Raw genomic sequence first — 22,428 nt, forward strand, 5'->3', positions numbered from 1 at the left:
AGGCATGGGAAGTATCTTGTTTTATACTGGAGGCTTCTGTTATTGTTTGCTTGTGCGGTAGCATTTCAAATGAGGAGGACTTCAGGCTATATTTTTCACCATACTTCTTTATACATGGTCCATCCTGTATGTAGCTTTTGATGATCTCCATAACGATGTGGGCCAAACTAGACGTGGCGTTAATTTCATAAATGCAATTAACATGCATTTAATTATATGTATGTAAACAGCATCCAAGGGCGATTCTAAGCAACCTCAGGAGTGTGTATTGTGGGAGAAATTAACTGAGTGGGTTCACATTACCTTGAAGTTACCGTAGTTTTCGCCCCATAGGACGCACCGGCCCATAGGACGCACCTAGTTTTTTGGGGGGGAAATAAAGGGGGGAAATTATTTTTCCCCCAGGTGCTCTGCGCTAATCCCGAAGCTTGGGGTGTGCGGAGCTCAGCGCGCCCCAAGCTTCTGGCTGCCGGCAAGGTCTCCGCTAGCCGTGGGAGAGCTGGGTCTCCCACGGCTAGCGGATAGCTTCCTGAAGCCTGGAGAGCGAGAGGGGTCGGTGCGCACTGACCCCCCTCGCTCTCCAGGCTTCAGCGAAAGCCTGCATTCGCCCCATAGGACGCACACACATTTCCCCTTCATTTTTGGAGGGGGAAAAGTGCGTCCTATAGGGCGAAAAATACGGTATTTTCCCACAGCTTTTTCTTTCTTTCTTAGATGTTCACGTGAGCCTGGCTTTATTTCCTTTCTGTTGGTGTTCACACCAGGGAATGCGGACTGAGAGGGGATGTCTTTAGGGCAAAAGTGTTGGCACCTTGGCTAGAGACCACTCGGTGTGAAGCTGATTTGAGAAACAGCACATCAAACAGTAGTAGCTCGTAACAAAGAACAGGACACACATGCGTGACAGTCCTGTGAACATGGGATCAAAGGTCAGCCACGGCAACTCAGTGAGTTTACAGTGCCAAACAGGAGTGTGGGAGCACAGCCTCCCTGTTGATGCCAGGAGCCCAACAAGAAATCCTCCTCTCTGAAACAACTGTTTGCATTTCCAGGGGAGCTCCCAGTGGCTCCCGTTAAAATGCAGGCAGGCAGACACATCAGAGAGGAAATTTATGTCAGGATGGTGAGACAGGAAAAAGAGTTAAGCTCCCCCTTCCGCACCCACGGTTGCTGAGGCTCCCCCTTGGCTGTTCTATGTACAGCAAAAAGTGCACATTGATTGCATTCGTGACACTTCTAGCTTGATCCTGTATTGCGTCCAAGACAAAAAGGAAAGCCCTGCGAAGCCTCTCCAAGATCCTTTGTGTTTTTATGTTTTAGTGCTTGGCATTTGTTAATTGTGTTATCTGGAAAGGAGGCATTAGTCTCAATTGCTTGAGCGCTGGGAAAAGGCACTCTACATTTTCAGGAGGAGATGAAATAGCAGTGCTGAGTTGTATCCTCTGGAGAGATGTTGACAGAACCCCTCTGGCATTCCACGCCCCAACCTAAGTGCTCTTTTGTTGATACTTGCTTGCAGGATTTTGCAAAATAAATAAAAAAAATCCACCCAGTTGTACTTGAAGTTTATTTATTGAGAGAGAGGAATTAAATCGCTGTTCCAGTGGGTTAAGTAGGAAAACGTTTAGAATAAATCAACAAACTGAAACAAGGCTGAGTGGTTTAGGAGATGATTTCTGGTTAATATAAAAGGCCACCTTTTGTGACAACAGTGCGTGCAAATGCGTCTAGGAACGTCTCAGAATTCAGTGAACAATTAAGTGAACTCTCATGAGAACAGAAAAGACGCTCATGATTTTCCATATCCATTTCTTTAGCCCTGTGCAGATGGCCACCATGGCATGAATAGGAGTGGGGCTGCACTTGTGGGCCCCATCTCCCAACCTCGCCTGGTGCAAAGAAACCCACCAGAACCTGGAGAGTTGGGGAGCATGGCCACCTGCACCTCCTGCTCTCTAGCCCCTGCCCCCTTGGTTGCCATTTGCACAGGGCTATTATTTCACTGCTATTTTATTATCTCAGTGTGTCAATAGAGGAGGGGCCCAAACTACGGGGAGATGTCCCTGCATGTTGCCTTGTTGTACGTCCAAGAAGCCTTTCTCCAGGTTTCCTGGCAAACATGAGCCCTTCATGCGTTCCCTTTGCTCTAGCATGGAAAGTCCCTATGCACACACCACTGCTGTACACATTTTGGGACCTGTTTTAAGCATTTAGCAGAATGTGTGTAAGTCACGGCTGGAGCCTACCCACACGGATTAAGACCTTTAGAGGTCCTAAGCACTTAAAAGATTTTAGTGCCTAGGGGAACACTAATATAATCTAATTCAGTAATACCTAATTCAAAATATAAACAATAATAAAACTGTAAAATTAAATTTTATTTTTCGAAATGCAACAAAACCTACGGTAAGAGGGAAAATGATGTTTCTTTTTGTATACTTCCCCTTTATTTACATTTGAAAAAAATTCTCCCACATTTTCTAATTGAAAGGCCTTTGATCAGATCATTCCAACTAATCTTACATAACACATCTGCTTCTATACTTAGCAGAGATAAGGCATCCAGCCTGACTTGATGCATAGTTGTTCTGTTAGGATTTTTAATATACTTCAACTGAGAAAATGAACACTCAGCTGAGCAATTTGTGACCATTAAGGTTAAAGATGCGGCAATGGAGAATGCCCCCACCCCTTCCCTTGATGCCCTAAGCACATGCGCTTTTTTTAAAGGTAAAGGGACCCCTGACCGTTAGGTCCAGTCATGAACGACTCTGGGGTTGCGCGCTCATCTCGCTCTATAGGCCGGGAGCCGGCGCTTGTCCGCAGACAGCTTCTGGGTCATGTGGCCAGCATGACGAAGCCGCTTCTGGCGAACCAGAGCAGCGCACGGAAATGCCGTTTACTTTCCCGCTATAAAGCGGTCCCTATTTATCTACTTGCACTTTGTGGTGCTTTCAAACTGCTAGGTGGGCAGGAGCAGGGACCGAGCAATGGGAGCTCACCCCGTTGCAGGGATTCGAACCACCGACCTTCCGATCAGCAAGTCTTAGGCTCTGTGGTTTAACCCACAGTGTCACCCGCGTCCCGGCGCTTCTTTTGCTTTACGGTTAATCCAGCCCTGTACCCACACACCACATGTTCAGTGGGACTGCATGAAAAGGCTATGATCCACTGACGCAGTAGTTACGAACTGACTGGTACTGTGCTCCTGTAACAAGAAGGTTCTGCCTATCTAGTTATTTCAGATAAGGAAGCTGCACTGAGACGGCTCCAGTTGCCAGCTGCAAATGTAGCTTAGTGTAGAGTGGCAGAGAAGGACGCTGCTTCTTTCAGAGCTTCAAGATACTTCTGTATATTATGCTAAACCAGGCTTCCTCAACCTCAGCCCCCCAGATGTTTTTTGGCCTACAACTCCCAGGATCCCTAGCTAGCAGGACCAGTAGTCAGGGATGATGGGAATTGTAGTCTCAGAACATCTGGAGGGCCAAGGCTGAGGAAGCCTGTGCTAAACTCTAGACTCCAAGCAGAATCCAAGCCCCCTTGATTCTTCAGTGATGTCTGTTTATTATCTCCCAAGCCTTAAAGACAAACCGCCTTTCCTTGAGGACTAAAATCTTGATATTTTAAATTCTGTTTTAAAATCGTTGTTTTAAACTGCTGTGAAATCCTTTGCAGATTCATAAAATAGACACACCCACAACACACATTGCTTTATGATACTTGCTAGCCAGATGTTTGAAGCATGAATTAAGGACATTGAACTTAATGTGACACAGAACTCGCTGGAAACTTGGCAATCTGATAGTAAGTTCTTGGTCCTGCAACAAAATGCGCTACACTGCAGGGCTGTCGGAAGCCACTGCTTCCCTGCAACAGTCCCTTCCAACTTACAATGTTTATTTTACTATTCATTTTCTTCCATTTATATCCTGCCTACCTTCCTTCATGGGACACGGGTGGCGCTGTGGGTTAAACCACAGAGCCTAGGGCTTGCTGATCAGAAGGTCGGCGGTTCGAATCCCCGCAACGGGCTGAGCTCCCGTTGCTCGGTCCCTGCTCCTGCCAAACTAGCAGTTCGAAAGCACGCTAGTGCAAGTAGATAAATAGGTACCGCTCCAGCGGGAAGGTAAATGGTGTTTCCGTGCGCTGCTCTGGTTCGCCAGAAGCGGCTTAGTCCTGCTGGCCACATGACCCGGAAGCTGTACGCCGGCTCCCTCAGCCAATAAAGCGAGATGAGCGCCACAACCCCAGAGTCGGCCACGACTGGACCTCATGGTCAGGGGTCCCTTTACCTTTACCTTCCTTCATGGAACCCAAGGGGCATTGCATGTGGTTGCTGGGCACTGACCACACCTAGACATGTTGGTGATCTCACCATGGAAGAATTAAAAAACTCCATCCCCAGAGCCAGTTTACAAATAGCCATGAAGTTACATACCCAGACAATAAGATGGTTCTTTCTATGCTCCTTATATCATTAGAACCAAGTTTGCATGTACCTCTCAGCCAAAACATGGTTTAGTGGGAATATGTGTGTGGGTTCCCAGAAATAACCCCATATTTCCATCTGCTGCTGTGAGCTAGCCATGGTTTAGCTTACTGCGTCTTTCTAGGGTTGTGGTTTGTCCCGCATCAAAGTGCAAGCTGTAACCAAGGTTTATTCTTTGGGGAAGGCAAGACTCCTACCATTGCCAATGCCCTGAAATCATTAGCGAAGGGCTGGAATCTGCAGATCTAGGAAGAATTCACTGCCAAGGACCATCCTGCCTCTTCTTCCTCCTCTTCCTCCTCCTCCAGGAGAGAAGGCAGAGCTGAGCAGCAACAGAAGTGCACAGTCATTAGCCTCTGGAAAGAAACAGGATGAGACCTCAAGGCAGGACAGAGTCGCGTGGTGACCAAGACCCACATGCCTACCCACTGACTAACATGCGCTGCAACATGCTGGCTCGTCTGCTTAGTTCAGCCAGTGCTCTCAGGATGGTGCTGTGAGTGCAAATCCAGCCCAGCCAAGCAGCAGCTCTCTATCTCTTTGGCCTTTTTTGTCACGGCACCCAGGCTTTAGATATGTGCCTTGCACGAACCCTCAGTATGGTGAGAAGGTGTGCGAAGGTGCATTTTTTTAAACCAAGCTTCCAGGAATTCCGATTCATTGTTTACCCTTCTTTTAATAATGTTATATTATGTGTGCTTTTAAAAACTTGGATTTGTTTTGATTCTGTTTATTTATGACACTGGCTTTCCCCTGCCCCCATTTAGTAACCCACCCTTGGACCTATTGGTGATGAGTGGGCAATAAATACATTTAAATAACCAAAGAGGTCCCAGACTACCCAGAAGAGAAGCCTGTAGGCCTAGCTACTGAGAATATTGTGCAACTGGTCATGGAGTTGGTACTTAGGGGAAGGGGACAGGAAGCAGAATGATAGATATATAGAGGGACACGGGTGGCGCTGTGGGTAAAACCTCAGCGCCTAGGACTTGCCGATCGCATGGGCGGCGGTTCGAATCCCCGCGGCGGGGTGAGCTCCAGTCTTTGGTCCCAGCTCCTGCCCACCTAGCAGTTCGAAAGCACCCTTAAGTGCAAGTGGATAATTAGGTACCACTCCGGCGGGAAGGTAAACGGCATTTCCGTGTGCTGCGCTGGTGCCGGTTCGCCAGAGCAGCTTCGTCACGCTGGCCACGTGACCTGGAAGTGTCTCCGGACAGCGCTGGCCCCCGGCCTTTTAAGTGAGATGGGCACACAACCCCAGAGTCGGACATGACTGGCCCTGACGGGCAGGGGTACCTTTACCTTTAGAGATATATAGATATAGATATAGATATAGATAGATATATAGATATACCGTCCATCTGGCTGGGTATCCCCAGCCACTCTGGGCAGCTCCCAACAGAATATTAAAACATGATAAGACATCAAACATAAAAAACTTCCCTAAACAGGGCTGCCTTCAGATGTCTTCTAAAAGTCAGCTAGTTGTTTATTGCCTTGACATCTGCTGGGAGGGCGTTCCACAGGGCGGGTGCCACCACTGAGAAGGCCCTCTGCCTGGTTCCCTGTAACCTCACTTCTCACAATGAGGGAATCGCCAGAAGGCCCTTGGCGCTGGACCTCAGCGTCCAGGCAGAATGATGGGGGTGGAGACGCTCCTTCAGGTATACTGGACCGAGGACGTTTAGGGCTTCAAAGATCAGCACCAACACTTTGAAGTTGATCAGCACCAACACTTTGTGCTTGGAACTGTACTGGGAGCCAAAGCACAGCTTTGGGGTGGGGATAGAGGCCATTTCAAAGACAAGTATTTGTGTGTGTGTGTGTGTGTGTGTGTGTGTGTGTGTGAGAGAGAGAGAGAGAGAGAGAGAGAGAGAGAGAGAGAGAGAGAGAGAGAGAACACTTAGGCAGTAGTCACTGGTTTCAGAATACCGTATTTTTCGCACCATAGGACGCACCGGACAATAGGACGCACCTTGTTTTAGAGGGGGGAGAACAAGGGAAAAAAATTCTTCTGCTCTCTGCCCAGCGCCCCTTCAGAGAAGCGGCAGGAGGCGCTGCGCAGAGAGTGGGAGAATTTTCCCCCTTTTGTTTTCCCGCTCTAAAACAAGGTGCCCTTTAAGGTGCGTTCAGGCGCTCTCCAGGCTTCAGGTTCCTTTCGACCTGCTCTTTGGGGCTGGCGGGGGAAGCCCACCACCAGCCCCAAAGAGCAGGTCAGGGAGCAGCGGAAAGGCGCAGCGGGGAGGCTCCTGCCATAGGCGCGCGTCACCTCTCCAGCCGGGAGAGCACGCGCGGGGCTAAAGCAGCCCCCCGCGACCCTCTCCCGGCTGGAGAGGTGACGCGCGCCTATGGCAGGGGCCTCCATAGGCGCGCGTCACCTCTCCAGCCGGGAGAGCATGCGCGGGGCTAAAGCAGCCCCCCGCAACCGTCTCCCGGCTGGAGACGCGGGGCTGGGGCGGGGGAAGCCCGAGCTTCCCCCTCCCCCAGAACGGGACCCAGAGCCATGCCGAAGCTGCGCGCAGCTTTGGCATCGCTCTGGGAGCTTGCGGGGCTGGGGGAGGAGGAAGCCCTCCGCCAGCCTCCAAACCATGTCGGGAGACAGCGGGAGGGCGCGCTGCGCCTCTCCCGCTGTCTCCCGAGTTTGCGGGGCTGGCGACGGGGAGGAGCAGGCTTCTTCCCCCCCCCCGCCAGCCTTCTAGCCAAGTCGGGGGACAGCGGGACGGGCGCGCTACGCCTCTCCCGCTGTCCCCCGAGTTTGCGGGGCTGGCGACAGGGAGGAACAGGCTTCTCCCCCCGCCACCCTTCTAACCAAGTCGGGGGACAGCGGGATGGTGGCGTTCCGCCTCCCCGCTGTCCCCCGAGCTTGTGGGGCTGGCGGTGGGGCTCTCCTGAAGCCTGGAGAGTGAGAGGGGTCGGTGCGCACCGACCCCTCTCGCTCTCCAGCTTCAGCAAAGCCTGCATTCGCACCATAGGACGCACACACATTTCCCCTTCATTCTTGGAGGGCAAAAAGTGCGTCCTATGGTGCGAAAAATACGGTATTTTCTATCATGATCTGGGGGTGCAGAGGGGACACTTCAATTTTCTCTACATTTCCAGTTTTCAAATAGATTTTTTTTGTCTTGTAAGACCTGGCAGCCTACCAGTTTAAAACGTTTGTCCTGAATCACCCACTTTCCCAAGAGTAGTCGCTCTAGAGAAATCAGTTTTGCAGAATTCAGAAATGTTGAAATTATTGGGTTTATCTGCAATTGACCCCCTTTTTATTACATTATTTTGTCCTGCAAGAAGAGCACTGACCATTTTGGTTTTGTTTAAATCAAATTGCTATGCGTTGCCATCTTGTGTGTTGCCTACAATGTGACTGCAGATACCTACAGGACAAAGAGCAGCTATGGGAGGATATTCGTTGAGGAAGCCGCCCTAGAACTTCACACAGACGCTAAACAAACACACTCTTTCAGAATCACAGTTATCTGTCCAATCTAATCCTTTGTGAGAACATATTATTGCATATTGTAAAGATATATTTAAAAACATGATCAGTTCACAATCAGTGTTCTTCAGAATCCAGTGCATGACAAGTTATTGCAATTTGAGTGGATATCACGTACAGTCAGCATAGAGATTATAAAAAATCTGCTTAAATTGCTGGTGTAGAGAGGGAAAGAAGCACATTCAGGAATAAATTCTTTGGGGAAATGGAGAAATTTGACTCACTGTAAATTCTTGCTCCCTGGAAAGGAAAGAGGGCACACCAATTTCCTGAAGGACATCCATCAAGGCAGGAGACAAGGCTTACTAATGCTTGGCTCATCCCAGGGAGGGCCTCCCACAGTTCCCAAGATCAGACTAGGGAGAAAAGAGAAGCCCATAATGCAGATGAGAACATCAGGCAAAGAAGAACATGCTGAAAGAGTGAGGTCCAGCTCCGAGGGCCTTCTGGCGGTTCCCTCCCTGCCAGAAGTGAGGTTACAGGGAACCAGGCAGAGGGCCTTCTCAGTGGTGGCGCCCACCCTGTAGAACGCTCTCCCATCAGATGTCAAGGAAATAAACAACTACGTATCTGACTTTTAGAAGACATCTGAAGGCAGCCCTGTTTAGGGAAGTTTTTACTGTTTGATTATTTTATCGTGAGTTTAGTATTCTGTTAGGAGCTGTCCAGAGTGGCTGGGGAAACCCAGCCAGATGGGTGGGGTATAAATCAATCAATCATCATCATAGTTACTAGCCAATGATGATCCAGTCCTCTTTTTTAAAGCCATTATGTAGGGATCCTACACAAGTAAGAAGTAAGACAGTCTCCCTAATGCAAAGGTTCAGCCCCCCCAACAGGTGGGGGGAGTAGGGGGGCTGCAGTAACAGAGCCATACTTGAGGAGGCAGGGATTACCAGTGGAGGGACTCACCTCCACTCTTCCCCCTCACAGAAGGATAATTAGAGGTGGTGGCAGAATGGCTGATAAGGCTAATGAGATCTGAACATCTGCTTGTATTATCTGCAGCATACAAAGGCCTTGCAGATAGACAGTCCCAGGATGCCAGCTCCTGTGTCCAAAGGTGCATTGTTCATGCAAATACAGATCCAATTGCTCAAATACAGGGAGATGCTGAGGATGTTTCAGACTTCTTGCAGTTGTTGGAAAGATCCCACCTGTGCAGGATTCCTTGCCGCAGAGGATCTGCAACAGCCTGATCCATCAGTGGCATCTTGAGATAATCCATGACGGCCTCTGGCAAGGATTATCTTTTTATATATATATAATAATATTTTATTAAGTTTTAAGAATAACAACAAACAAAAAAAGAAAAAAACACATAAAAAGTATAAAAGCACAAAAATACAAAATTACGAAATACAAAAAATACAAACATTTAACATAAGAAAAAAGAAGAGCAGAAAACACCCCCAAAAAGAAAAATCCCTCTTTTTAATTTCTCATCTTTGATTCACTTATTTTCCTGACTTCCTCTCGCCTCCCTTTTTTGTATCCCTTTTAAAAATTAATTCAGCAAATTCATATCCAATTAATTTATCTATTATCAATCCAATCTTATTTTTTACCTTATTTGCTAGAACCCCTTCAGTTCATTTCAATGTCATCAACATTCAAAAATTTTACAATGTTTCTGTAAATAAATTTTAAATTTCCTCCAATCTTCTTCCACCAACTCTTCTCCCTCGTCTCGGATTCTGCCAGTCATTTCCGCCAGTTCCATATAGTCCACTCTGGCAAGGATTATCAGTTGCTAAACAAACATGCTGCATTACTTGAGGTGGGGCCAGACATTTCAAGATCCTACTGAAGGATTTTGGAAGGGGAATGAAAGAAGCCTAGCAGAAATCTGAGGAACACACTGTCTAGGTCCCAGTCAGTAGAGAGGACAGAGTTTCTTGTTCCTCACCCCACCCCCTACCATCTGAAAGTTGCAGGATTCAAACTGAATCAACCATAGTTTTTTGGGGAGGTGCCACACAGTAAACAATACCCCACTTTTCCTCCAAGGAGCTCAAGGTGGCATATATGGGTTCTCCCCCTCCCCATTTTATCCTCACAACAACCCTGTAAAGTATATTAGGCTTAAATATAGTGACTGATCCAACCAGTGAACTTGGTTGCTGAGTATGGATTTGAAAATGGTCTCCTAGGTCCTAGTCCAGCACTGGTAACCCTACACCCCACTGACAGAGGTAGGCACCCTCCTGTTCTTCATCCTGTCTTGAGGGTTTGGCTGCCTCCATATTGGTCATATCTGATTCAACCAGGGAGGAAGGCCATTGGGGGTTGCGTAAATTATCTCTGTGGGGAACGAGCCCATGTGCCAGCAGTTTTGTTCAGGCCTAGCTTGTCTTTGTCCATGTTGCTCACAGCACAACATGGGACGGTATGCAGAGTGTTTGGCATGGATGCCAGAGGAAGAGAGTAGTATGAACCACGTTGGACTACAACTCCCAGTACCCCTAACCATTAGCCCATAGCCTCCACCATTTCCCCAAAGAAAATAGGGACATCATATTCTATTATTATTATTATTATTATTATTATTATTATTATTACCCCACCCATCTGACTGGGTTTGTAAAAACACAATAAAACATTAAACATAAAAACCTTCCCTATACAGTGGTACCTCAGGTTAAGTACTTCATTCCGGAGGTCCATTCTTAACCTGAAACTGTCCTTAACCTGAAGCACCACTTTAGCTAATGGGACCTCCTGCTGCCACCGCGAGATTTCTGTTCTCATCCTGAAGCAAAGTTCTTAACCTGAAGCACTATTTCTGGGTTAGCGGAGTCTGTAACCTGAAGCTTATGTAACCTGAAGCGTCTGTAACCCGAGGTACCACTGTACTTGCACTCAGCCTTATTTATGCACATAACCCATCTAGGCCATGCAGGTCCTTCTGAGAGGTTTCCACTTTTTCCTTCCAGCTGATTTCTCCTTACTGCTTCTTTGGGAGAACATCAACTTCTGTACATCTTTTCTGTCACATACATTCACACAGAAACATTAGCATGCCTCTCCTCTATTGCATTTGGCGAGAGAGAGATAGAGATAGAGATAGAGATAGAGATAGAGATAGAGATAGAGATAGAGAGAGAGAGAGAGAGAGAGAGAGAGAGAGAGAGAGAGAGAGAGAGTGTTATCCAGTGCTGCTGCTTCTTCAGTGTTCATGGAGATAGCGCCATCGCTGTCAAGTTTCTCACACCAAACAAAATGGAGAATGTCATAAGAAAAATACCTCCCCTGTGACCAAAATTAACCAATCGCACAAGAGTTACTGGGGAACACTGCAGAACGAAACACACAATTTCAGTACATTAAATCACTACACTTAGCAACCAGCCCCTAAGCCAAGGTGTGTCTCCAGTGGAAGGGAGAAATTGACAGGGAAGCCATGAGCAACTCCTGCCTTTCCCACCTCCCTGCCATCTCATGCAAGTTCTACCTCCGACTCACGGTGTCTGTTGATGGTGGGGCTGTCCTCTTCAGTGGGCGCCATTGCTGCTTCCACTCTTCTTCCCCAAGGCACGGCTGAGGCAAGGAGGAGCGCAGGCGGTTGGTCCAAGTCCCTCCCTCACCTGCCCAGGCCAGGGGGCAAAGCCACAGCAGGGAAGGCAAGAGCCTGGCAAGTCTTCACTCTCCTCCATGGAGAGGAGAAGGCACCAGTGCAAGGAAGGCAGTGTGGGGCAAGGCAAGCTGGTCCTGAGGGAAAGGGCCGCTTTGGAGAGGTGGAGCAGGATTCAAACCATCTTTCCAGGCGCCTTTTGCATCTCTCCCAGCAACGTGCATCTTGAGTTGACTTTCCAAGCCAGGCGTGGCCCCACAGAGTACCAAAAGTCATGGCCTGGGCTCACCCATTCCACACGGAGTGAGTTGAGAAGGCCCATATGCCTTTCCCTGACAGGCTTTCAAGGTAAAGAGGGAGAAGTCCAACTGAGTCCTCTGTGTGCCTCCTCACATTTGCTTTTCCTATTATTTCAGTTGGACTTCTCACCACTGCAGCTTGCTGTTACAGATGCTCTGCTGAGAGACAACCTCCTGGTTGCTAGGCAGGGCCTTTCTGAGTCCTTCTGGGACTCCCTCCCAGGATGGAGTCAATTATTATTTGGTCCTGCCACCTGCCTTAACAGGAGGGTATATCCCAAAGGATGGTGAATGCCAGCCTTCCTGCCTCAGCGAACCAAGTAACATATACAAATATACTCAGTGTGTTTGTATATATCTGTATATATAGATATATACAGATATACAAGAGTTTTCATATCTGCAGCAGTAGTAGTAGTAGTAGTAGTAATCAGTGCTTTTTTTCCTAAAAAAATGTTTAGGGGTGTTGTCATTTTCCTACTCATATTGAAATACTTCCCCTCAATGAGGCCAAACTTAGATTCACAAAATGTTTAGGGGCATGCGTACCCCTGTGTCCCCCCAGAAAATGTTGTTGTTATTATTGTTATTATTAATAATAATAATAATAATAATACATCTATTACCTAAGCTCACAGGGCATGTTACAACATTAAAGCACAGCATTTCAACAACATATTATAACAGAATTATATAAAGGAGGTGGATCCTAAAAATATACACCTAACATGTCAAATGGCAGGGCAAAAAGGTTTGGCCACTTTTGTATGTGAAGGAGGGAAGAGTACGCAACACCCTATTATTCCTTACCAATATGGATGCATGGTTCTCACCTAGGGCAGTTAGAGGAGGGAGGAAGAGGGTGGGGATTGTGTAGATAGATAGATAGATAGATAGATAGATAGATAGATAGATGATAGATAGATGATAGATAGATGATAGATAGATGATAGATAGATGATAGATAGATGATAGATAGATGATAGATAGATGATAGATAGATGATAGATAGATAGATAGATAGATAGATAGATAGATAGATAGATAGATAGATAGATGATAGATAGATAGATAGATAGATGATAAATAGATAGAGATAGATAGATAGATGATAGATAGATAGATAGATAGATAGATAGATAGATAGATAGATAGATACAAACACACACAGACAAACTGCTCTGAGATTTCATTACAATCAAGTAGTGTATAAATCTTGTGAAATGAAATAAAAAAACAAGACCCAAAATATGAAAGTAGTGCTGTATTGAACTCTCCAAACATATTAATCAAAAAATAAATATGCAATTAAACAATAGCATAATATATACAGTATTGGAAGACAGAATACTGCTTGAAAGTATGTTTTGATTAATTAGTCCATTTTGACTAATTAGTCTTGTCCATTTAAGCTAGTATCCCTGGGAAGAGTGATAGCACCACATTCCTAAGGAAATGTCTTCAAGGCCCTCATGCACAATACTGGCTGAGAGAGCTTAATTTGCCTCTGCAGCTGCATTTTCATTGGTAGATTGCTAGCTGTAAGCACAACTTGCTGGAATATATATGGTATAATTATACAAAAACCTTTTAAACTGTACAATAAGCACACTTCCCCTTCAGTCTGTGGTGTCTGACAGGGAATTTGCGCAGCTCGAAAATCTTTCTAAGACACCATTATAACAAAATGGAGCAAAAAAACCCAAAAACCTTACCAGCTTGCTGTTCAACACAAAGGCAGACATATCGAAGGACTCTTTATTGGCAAGGTCACAGATGAAAGCAGGAAAGAATCATCTTCCAACTCTGATTCTTGGACAATCTGAATTCAAATCTGCCTACCTGGATTCAGCTGGATCCTGAGAGAATTAGCTAGGATCATTGCAGAACCACCTGTTACCTTGCACAAAAATATTATTTCAGATTCACAGGTACATGTTCCAAAATGGAAAGAAGGAAGACTCAGAAAGCTGTGGGGCCTGCTACTTGATTTCTATAGTCGAAAAGGTACTAGAACAAAGTGATAATACTGTTGAACGGTCTCTTTAAATGTGAAGGTTCATTATTGTTCCACAAGATGTGTATGTCTTTGAGGGCCAGAGCAAATAACGAGACCCAGTTTTACAGCTGTGAAACAATATACCAGGTGCTGCTAAGTTGTGTTAATTAAGCTGTCAGTAATTGGGTATAAGGGATGCAGGTGGCACTGTGGGTTAAAGCCTCAGAGCCTAGGACTTGCCGATCGAAAGGTCGGCGGTTCGAATCCCTGCGGCGGGGTGCGCTCCCGCTGCTCGGTCCCAGCGCCTGCCAACCTAGCAGTTCGAAAGCACCCTCGGGTGCAAGTAGATAAATAGGGACCGCTTACTAGCGGGAAGGTAAACGGCGTTTCCGTGTGCAGCTCTGGCTCACCAGAGCAGCGATGTCACGCTGGCCACGTGACCCGGAAGTGTCTCCGGACAGCGCTGGCCCCTGGCCTCTTGAGTGAGATGGGCGCACAACCCCAGAGTCTGTCAAGACTGGCCCGTACGGGCAGGGGTACCTTTACCTTTACCTAATTGGGTATAGTATATAAAGAGCAGCTAGCTCTCTGGGGGATGGGTTGGTGGTTGGGTCATGCTTGTTGGTATATTTAGTGTAAAAGGAGTTTTTGTTTTTGTTATTAAAACCTTGATAAAGTTCCTTGTAATGCGTGGTCTCCCCAGAAAGCTTTCTGCAGCGCAACTAAACTGCAAATAGCCAACAAATACATGAGGACCTTAGACTAGAGGAAAATTGACTTAGAAAGACATGCTGACTGCTACTATTCATGCCATAACCAACTTCCTTTCCGAAAATTAACTGATTTGGTAAACAAGGAGAGTGGTGTGGAATATACTGTATATTTTTAAATATATAATTTTATTTTTCATTTTCAACCTTTACAAGCCAGTTTGCATTTTAGCCAGAGAAACAAAATCTTTACAAATCTAATTTACCTTCCCCTCAACTGTAATTGAACTCCAAAGTTCTGTTTGCATTAGTCACCTATAGGCAGCGCTGGCCCATCTATGAGGCAAGGTGAAGCAACAGCCTCAGGCAGCAGAATCTACAGATCTTTATTTTTTCCCCCTTGCTCCTGATGTACATCTTCACTCGCCCCCTCTTCCCTTGTGGAGCGGTGTGCCATTTTATGGTTTGCCTCGGGGGCCAAAATGTCTTGGGCTGGCCCTGCCTATGGCATCACCGTGCTAAATCTTCAGAAAGATACACTAGAAGTGAACACTGCAATAGCTGGAAAGCATGGTTATAAAAGGATCAGTACTGGACTGGGATGTGCAGAATATAGGGTTCAGAACCGAGTCAGGAATAAAACTGGTTAGGTGATAGAAGATATAGAAACCCGCAGCTGTTAACAAGCTGAACAGACACCAACAATGCAGTTATGCGCCACGAAAGGCCAGGCCACATTCAAGGTTATATCATAATTGCACGATTCAGAAATTAAAACCCCAGTCCAATTAAGCCTTTATTTGTACAGCATTCACCTAAAGGAATTCAGGATGACTGAAAAGGGCTTAGAAGCCAGGCAGAAAAGCTGGAATCATTCAGCCTAGGGAAAGGAGGAAACAGGTTGAACATTTTCAAATATTTAAAAGGATGTCAAAAAGAAGAGGAAGGATCTTTTGCTCCATACCCTGGGGAGAGGATGGTAAGCAATGCACTCAAATTATTACAGCAGAGCTAAGATATCTCCCTTCTCCAGCAGATTGAAAACGCCATTTCTAAAAGCTCATCTCTCCGACACATGGCTGTAAGAATATCTGCTGGTTCCCTGCAGCTTTTGCATCAACCTCAGGCTTCAAATCTCTTATTGAAAAGCTCTCTGCCAATCTGCCTCCAACTCCCAGTTTGCTTGGCAACAAACACTCCACTTGCCTTTCCATGGTGATCACCAGGCACCAACAGGAACATTAAATGGCTTAGGATGTCAATGATCACGACTTTCCACCATCATCAATGATCATCATCATCCATTCAAGGTCATGGCTTGCTCATGTGTGGGAAGCAGAAGGTTCACAAGAAGGCAAGGCATTGCTGTGTGGGTATGTGTGTGGGGCGGTAGTCTTGCTGGTATTTCAAAAATAAGTGTTCCCATTTTTGAGATGCTACACTGCAGTGGAGCCAGAACATTCAGGGTCCAAGCTGACAGGTGCCACTGACAGTCACGTTCTGTGCCACGGCCATTATAATGATGGGTGTTGTGATGAAATGGGAACACTCCAAAGAGCTTTCCCACACCCCTTTCCTTGCCCAACCGCAAACCAACAACCCTGTGGTGTCGCCAGTGGTCTTAATCTCTGGTACTGGCTGCTGCCACCCTCCCCCTTTCTCTTGCGGCCCAGACGGAAGGGGATCTGGAATCCACCCATGCAATTGCTTTTAAAAAGGTCAGTGCACCCAGCACCCCTCCGTTCAACCTACTCACAAATTGCTGGGGAAAGCAGGACTAGCTTCCAGATGCCTCTTCCTACTCCAAGATCAAAGCAGCTTTCTCATTTCCCTGGCAGAGCCCCTCTAAACCAGGGGCGAAACTAGGTGTGCTGGTCCCGGGAGGGTATTGTGCGGCGTGGTCAGAGTCCGGTCCTGGGTTGAGGGTATGGAGGCTGTCCGTCAAGGGTGAAGCTGGGTCCAAGGCAAGGAGCTGGGAGTGGTCAAGAACTCCAGAAGAGCAGGTCAGGGTGCTGGCAGGAACAGGTCTCCAACGACCCCGCAACCTGGGACTGGGCTGACTGGCCTTTATCCCCTCTGAGGCCAGGGGCGGTCCCGGTCCACAGGTGACTCGCCTCTCCTGGTCTTAAAGCGAGCACTCCTCCTGAGAGAACTTAGTTCCCTCCGCCTCTCTGCCCTGAGCCTCTGCAGTTCAGGAGAGGCTGGAGGGTTATTGGACCCAGGGGCAGCTTCACCTTCCCCTGACAGGGCTGGGAGAGGCGCACCTGCAGGCAATGGGTCCTCAACCACCCCTGGAGCCAGAGTGGATTCACCTGGTGCCTGCTCCTGAGGATCCAGCACAGGTGAGGGCCCTTCAGATTCAAGGCCCTGCCCCGGCTCAGCCGGCCCTGGAGGCGGGGACTCCTGTGCAGGCTGGGATTCCTCCGGTTCAGCCTCTGAATCAGATTCCCAGGCCATCACACTAGGCTTATTTCACCAGGCTGAAAGATCCAGTTTGGCACCCCCTTTATTGATTTGCGTGCGCACACACAGACAAGCTGGGAGCATCAATGGTGCTCCTCTGGAGACTTTACCCAGGGCAAAAAAACCTGGCTAGCCCCTGCCCCCGTAACTACAGCTCTGCCTAAACTTCCTAAAACCCAAGAACTCTGAGACCAATGCATCCTGTGTTTCTCAGACAGTTCGCTTATGAGTTATTCAGAGTGTCAAGGCAGCCCACACTCCCTGAGTGTCTCCCAGTTCTCAGAAGATCAACTCTAGTTGCAAACGTTTAGTAGTATGAATTCCGAGCATCTAAGAACCTGGAGATTCTCAACCTGAGGTTGGCAATCACACACAACTTCAGTGGTCAAATGGTCAAAGGAGGCAGAAGGGCAAAACAGAATATAAAACGGACCAGGACCAGAACCAGAACACTGACTCCAAAGCTAATCTTAGCCGTTTGACTACAATACAAAGATTCCAATTCAGTTAAACCAGAGGAGGTACTTTTGTGTTGTGGCATCCTTGGAAATAAGGAGAACACCAGCCTTGGTGTAGTATCTGCCTTTTGGCTGAAGCAGCAGAATTCTTTATTTGTTCTTATGTTTAATTGTGGGAAGCACGTAAACGGCCAACAAAACTGGAAGCAGGAAAATATTGCTCCAGTCTTCAAAAGGGGAGAGGGATGAAATTTGGCAAAATACAGACTGAGTTTAACTTTGATGGTGAGGAAAATACTAGGCTAGAGCTAGATTTTTTTAAAAAAAACACAGAATCAGTTTGTAGGGCAGCATGAATTTGTGATGAATAAAACCAGCAAGATTAATTTTACCTCTCTCTTCTTTTTTTTAATCGGGTTTCTAGCTTAGTGGATCGTGGAAATGCTTTGGGTGTGATGTATCTTGACTTCAAGAAAGCATAGGACATTTCACCTAGCAAACTAATTGAATGTGGGATAGAATATATGTGGGATAGGGGGGTTCACAGCTGATTGGGAAACCATACTCTGGGGCTCATCAATCCTGTCCTGCACCTGATACTAACTAAGATTTTCATCAGTTGCTTCAGTGAAGTGGTAGAGGTAATTCTGATTAAAGTGTGGATGGCACAAAACTAGGTCAGCTTAACACCTCAGAAGACAGGAATAAAACTCAGAAAGGCCCTGACAGAATGGGAAACTGAGATGAAACTAAGAAAGTGGTATTGAATGCAAAATTCCGCATATAAGCAAAAACAAAACTCCGCAAACCCACAAATGTACAGAGACCGAATGGGCGTGTTTGTGTGTGTGTGCACACCTAATTTGCAAGTAGTACATGTGAAAAGGATATTGCATCTCATAACCATGAACAATCAGAACAGAGTGGGTTCATTCTGGTGCAGCAGGTATCAGCGCTTACCTCCTTAAGGGTTTGATCAAACAAGATGTAAGCTAAATAAATAAAAAAATTGGCACCTCAAAAGGTAAAGGGACCCCTGACCATTAGGTCCAGTCGTGACCGACTCTGGGGTTGCAGTGCTCATCTCGCTTTACTGGCCGAGGGAGCTGGCGTACAGCTTCTGGGTCATGTGGCCAGCATGACTAAGCCGCTTCTGGAGAACCAGAGCAGCGCACGGAAACGCTGTTTACCTTCCCGCTGGAGTGGTACCTATTTATCTACTTGCACTTGATGTGCTTTTGAACTGCTAGGTTGGCAGGAGCAGGGACTGAGCAACGGGAGCTCACCCCGTCACAGGGATTCGAACCACCAACCTTCTGATTGGCAAGTCCTAGGCTCTGTGGTTTAACCCACAGCACCACTAAGTTTGCATGCACACGGAAGCTTATACCCAGAACAAACTAAGTTGGTCTCTAATGTGCTAGTGGACAATTTTTTAATTTTTTAATTTATTTCGACTGCATCAGACCAACACGGCTACCTACCTGAATATGTAAGCTGTGCACTTTGATATTGTAGAATCATCTTCCAAATCTAAAAAGGAAAAACTGCACTTTTTCGGATGTGTTTTATGATATGATTTTTTTAAAGGCAATAGCTATGAGTAAGTGATGGTGCATTTGTTTCAGACAACATACTCATGAAGAGAAGCTAGTGTGGCAAACTCCCTTCACACTCATTTCACCTTGTTTTTCCTCGCCACTCCATCCCATAACAGTCTGCGCATGGGAGCTCATCTCACCCCCGGCAACCCCTGTTCTCACTTCTTTTTCTCTTAGCAGCTGTGTAGAATGATCGTATTTGAAACATTTACATTCTCACCTTCTCTTCTCTCACCTTCTCTTCTTGGCAAATGAAAGAGAAGAAGAATTGCATGGAGGCCAAACGGATCTCAGAATGTCAACAGAGAATGGTGGAGTGTGTGTGTGTGTGTGTGTGTGTGTGTGTGTGTACTGTCGTGAATAGAAGAAACATTTAAAAAATAGTAATACTGGAACAATTTATTTTTCTGCCTATTGAGATCACACAAAAGGTTTGTCACATAATTTTCAGAACATTGGGCCTAGCCCTGAGGCAACAGAAGTCGTTCATTAAATTGGGTATATAGTTTGCTTGAGTTCAAATCTTATTTGAAGTCCATATGCAAGCCAAACCTTTGAAGTCCAGATATGTCTTTCCCCAAAGGGCCGTCTCCCTTGCTGAATGTCCTATGAGACATCAGCAGAATATTCCTTCTGAACAATCTAAGCATGTAGACCTTCTTGTCACACCTTAGCAAGTGAGGTTTCGATGATTCTGAAAGATTTGAGTAGCAACCATCAAGCAGCTAGAATAGGTTGGTCATAGACCTAAATATGAGTTGTTGTTATTGTTGTTGTTTTAAAAAAGATAGGTTGTATTTTTTAAACAAGTATTTATCATTAGTTTCCTATATTAGAAGTTTGATTTGTACGTAATAACATCTATGAATTTATTTATACATACATACATACATACCCTGCCCATCTGGGGTATAAATGTGATTCCTGAGCGTGAACAACAGCCTTTGTTTGCTTAGGGGAGAACCAGAATTATTTGGGAGTTACAGGTCCATCTAGACATTCACTTGGGCAGAACAAAACTTTCTAGTCTGAATGGATATCTCAGATGTTGTGGATATATCAGCCACACAATCTTCAGATTTAGGAATTAAGGCATTTTTATAATTGCAACTCTAGTTTGTTCTATGTTGATAAGACAATTTGACCCTGTGAGAGGTAAGAGTCATGAACATTGCAGTAAAATGAGAAAATCGTTTGATTTTTTCCATTTTCGTCATTGGCAATTGACCCATGTACGTAATTGGCTCAATAATGTTTTAAGATTGGCGGTTTGGATAGCAGGTAGCTAACAGAGCCTGATGGATTCGCTGAAACACACTCAATATAGTCAGTGGTGAAGTTGCCAGGTAATCATTAGTTGTGGAGATTGTCTTAAAATAAAAACCTGATCTAAGATTGCTTTTTGTACAATTTTTTTTAAAAAAATGCATTAATGATAGTCAGTTTTTTTACAGTTTTTTTAAATCGCCATTTATTCAGCAGTTATCTTTACATGTTCCTGTCTTCCTCTTGCACTATACCTTTCTAGATCTGAAAATCAATGTGTATATGCTACTCACCCCATCGGTCAATTTTGAGAATACTTCTGGGTACACTCCACAACATGGAACTCAAGGTACTTGTATGACGTACACCTCTTACCCATAGACATTCATTTAGCCTTTCCCTGAATACAGTGGGCTCTCAGATATTGTCTAGTCAACCTGCTCCTTTTAACTCCAGTCCTTGGAAATTCCCCCTCTATCATTATACCATGAATTACCATGAACCTTTTTTTGTATAAGCACAAACGAAATTCAGTTTCTAGTTAATGCCATTCTTTGGAATGTCATTTGCCTGAGCTGTCCCGATGACTGGAACCATGTGCTTAAAAAAGCTTTAAAAACCCCGGTCCCTGAAGGTGACATCCTTAGGAACAATCCACCTTCCAGTACGTAATGAAGAGAGACTTCACGAGATGTGAAATGGAGAAATTCCCACCCCCAAGAGGCCATTAGGTTTCACTGATCATGCAGTCCTTTCATATCTGGTGGGGCATCCCAGGGCCATAGGCATGTTAGGAGAGAGCAAGAGAGAACGCCAACCTCAGAGAGGGAGATCTGATGGCAGGTGGTCCTTCTTCACCATCACAGCGCACCTCCACAGCAAAGACCCTACCAGTAGGGTTGAAAAGGGTATGTGTCCTTTAATGTATAAGCTGTGCAGGACCAGGGAAGGAAGGGATCTGAAAGCTCCATAGCCTTTCACTTCACATGCCTTCAGATCTAGCAATAAAGGGGGGGGTGTCTAATTTTTAACTGAATTTTTATCTATTTTTATTTTTATTTTTTTATTTCATTTCTATACCGCTTTATATATATTTTTTAAATCTCAAAGCGGTTTACAGCATATTAAAACATCAATAATGCAATCTGAAGAAAGCCAAATGTAGAGTATACGGTCAACGCAACATAATTAACAGAAAAGTAAAATATTATCTTAAAGATTTCAAAATAAAACATTACAAAGGAGGTCAACTACAGAATACATATTTAACACAAAGTTAACCCAAAAATTCTTAAACATTTTAAAAAATAAATAAATTCCCAAGTGAAGTCAAATGTAAAATGCACATTTAAAACAGCCTAATTATCAAGAGAATAAAATAAGTAACTTTGGGGGGCCCAGCCCAACAACATTCCCATCACAGAATAATTTGTTGTTGTTGTTTAGTCGTGTCCGCCTCTTCGTGACCCCCTGGACCAGAGCACGCCAGGCACTCCTGTTTTCCACTGCCTTTCGCAGTTTGATCAAACTCATATTAGTAGAATAATATTAATCAATATTTTGGACAATAAGGGAGGTCTGGAAGAAGGAAATGAAGAGCCCACTGATTCAGGGTCAGCAGAAAGCAGCATATTGAAACATCCACACTTTGTCTCAGTTGGAGATGAATACAGAAGAAACTCATATTCTGGGGACTTGTCCCCAGAATCAATTTGAAAAGGAAACGAGGTTTATGCCAAAAATGAATGGCACTTTGATTCACATGTTGTGGGCCTGCCCAACAGTGTCTTCTTTGTAGTCCGAAATAGTCGTACCAGGGCTGGAGTGAGCAATGGGGTGGCAAGGACAGGCAGAAGTGAATTTGGATTCTGTTATGTACTGAAGTTCTCACCCTGGGCCAGCAGGGGGATACCTTAGATAGTTTTCACTCAGGTCCACATATGCAAATAAGGGATTGAAAGTGACGTTCAGTGATTGGATAGTTACAGAAAGTGGTTACTGTTGCGTTCTAGTGGAGCTCTATATAAGCAGGTTGGCTAAACCCTTCAGTTCAGTTCTGTTCTGGCCTGTGAA

At 45.6% G+C, this 22,428-nt stretch overlaps 1 protein-coding gene across 2 annotated transcripts in view; it reads left to right on the plus strand.

The window, feature by feature from the left end:
• The window catches only part of ADGRL3 (adhesion G protein-coupled receptor L3), a 548,617-nt gene that overhangs the window by 520,992 nt on the left and 5,197 nt on the right, over positions 1-22,428 (plus strand). The window contains exon 25 of one of the 2 annotated variants that reach the window (XM_081893739.1): positions 20,618-20,704. The exons of the other annotated variant lie outside the window; for it this stretch is intronic. Coding sequence (XP_081749865.1) covers positions 20,618-20,704 — 87 coding nt within the window. The remainder of the gene's footprint in view (positions 1-20,617; positions 20,705-22,428) is intronic. 2 annotated transcript variants of the gene reach the window in all.

This window comes from Podarcis melisellensis (genome assembly GCF_964234715.1).
Source record: "Podarcis melisellensis genome assembly, chromosome: 17".
Classification (NCBI taxonomy): Eukaryota; Metazoa; Chordata; class Lepidosauria; order Squamata; family Lacertidae; genus Podarcis; species Podarcis melisellensis.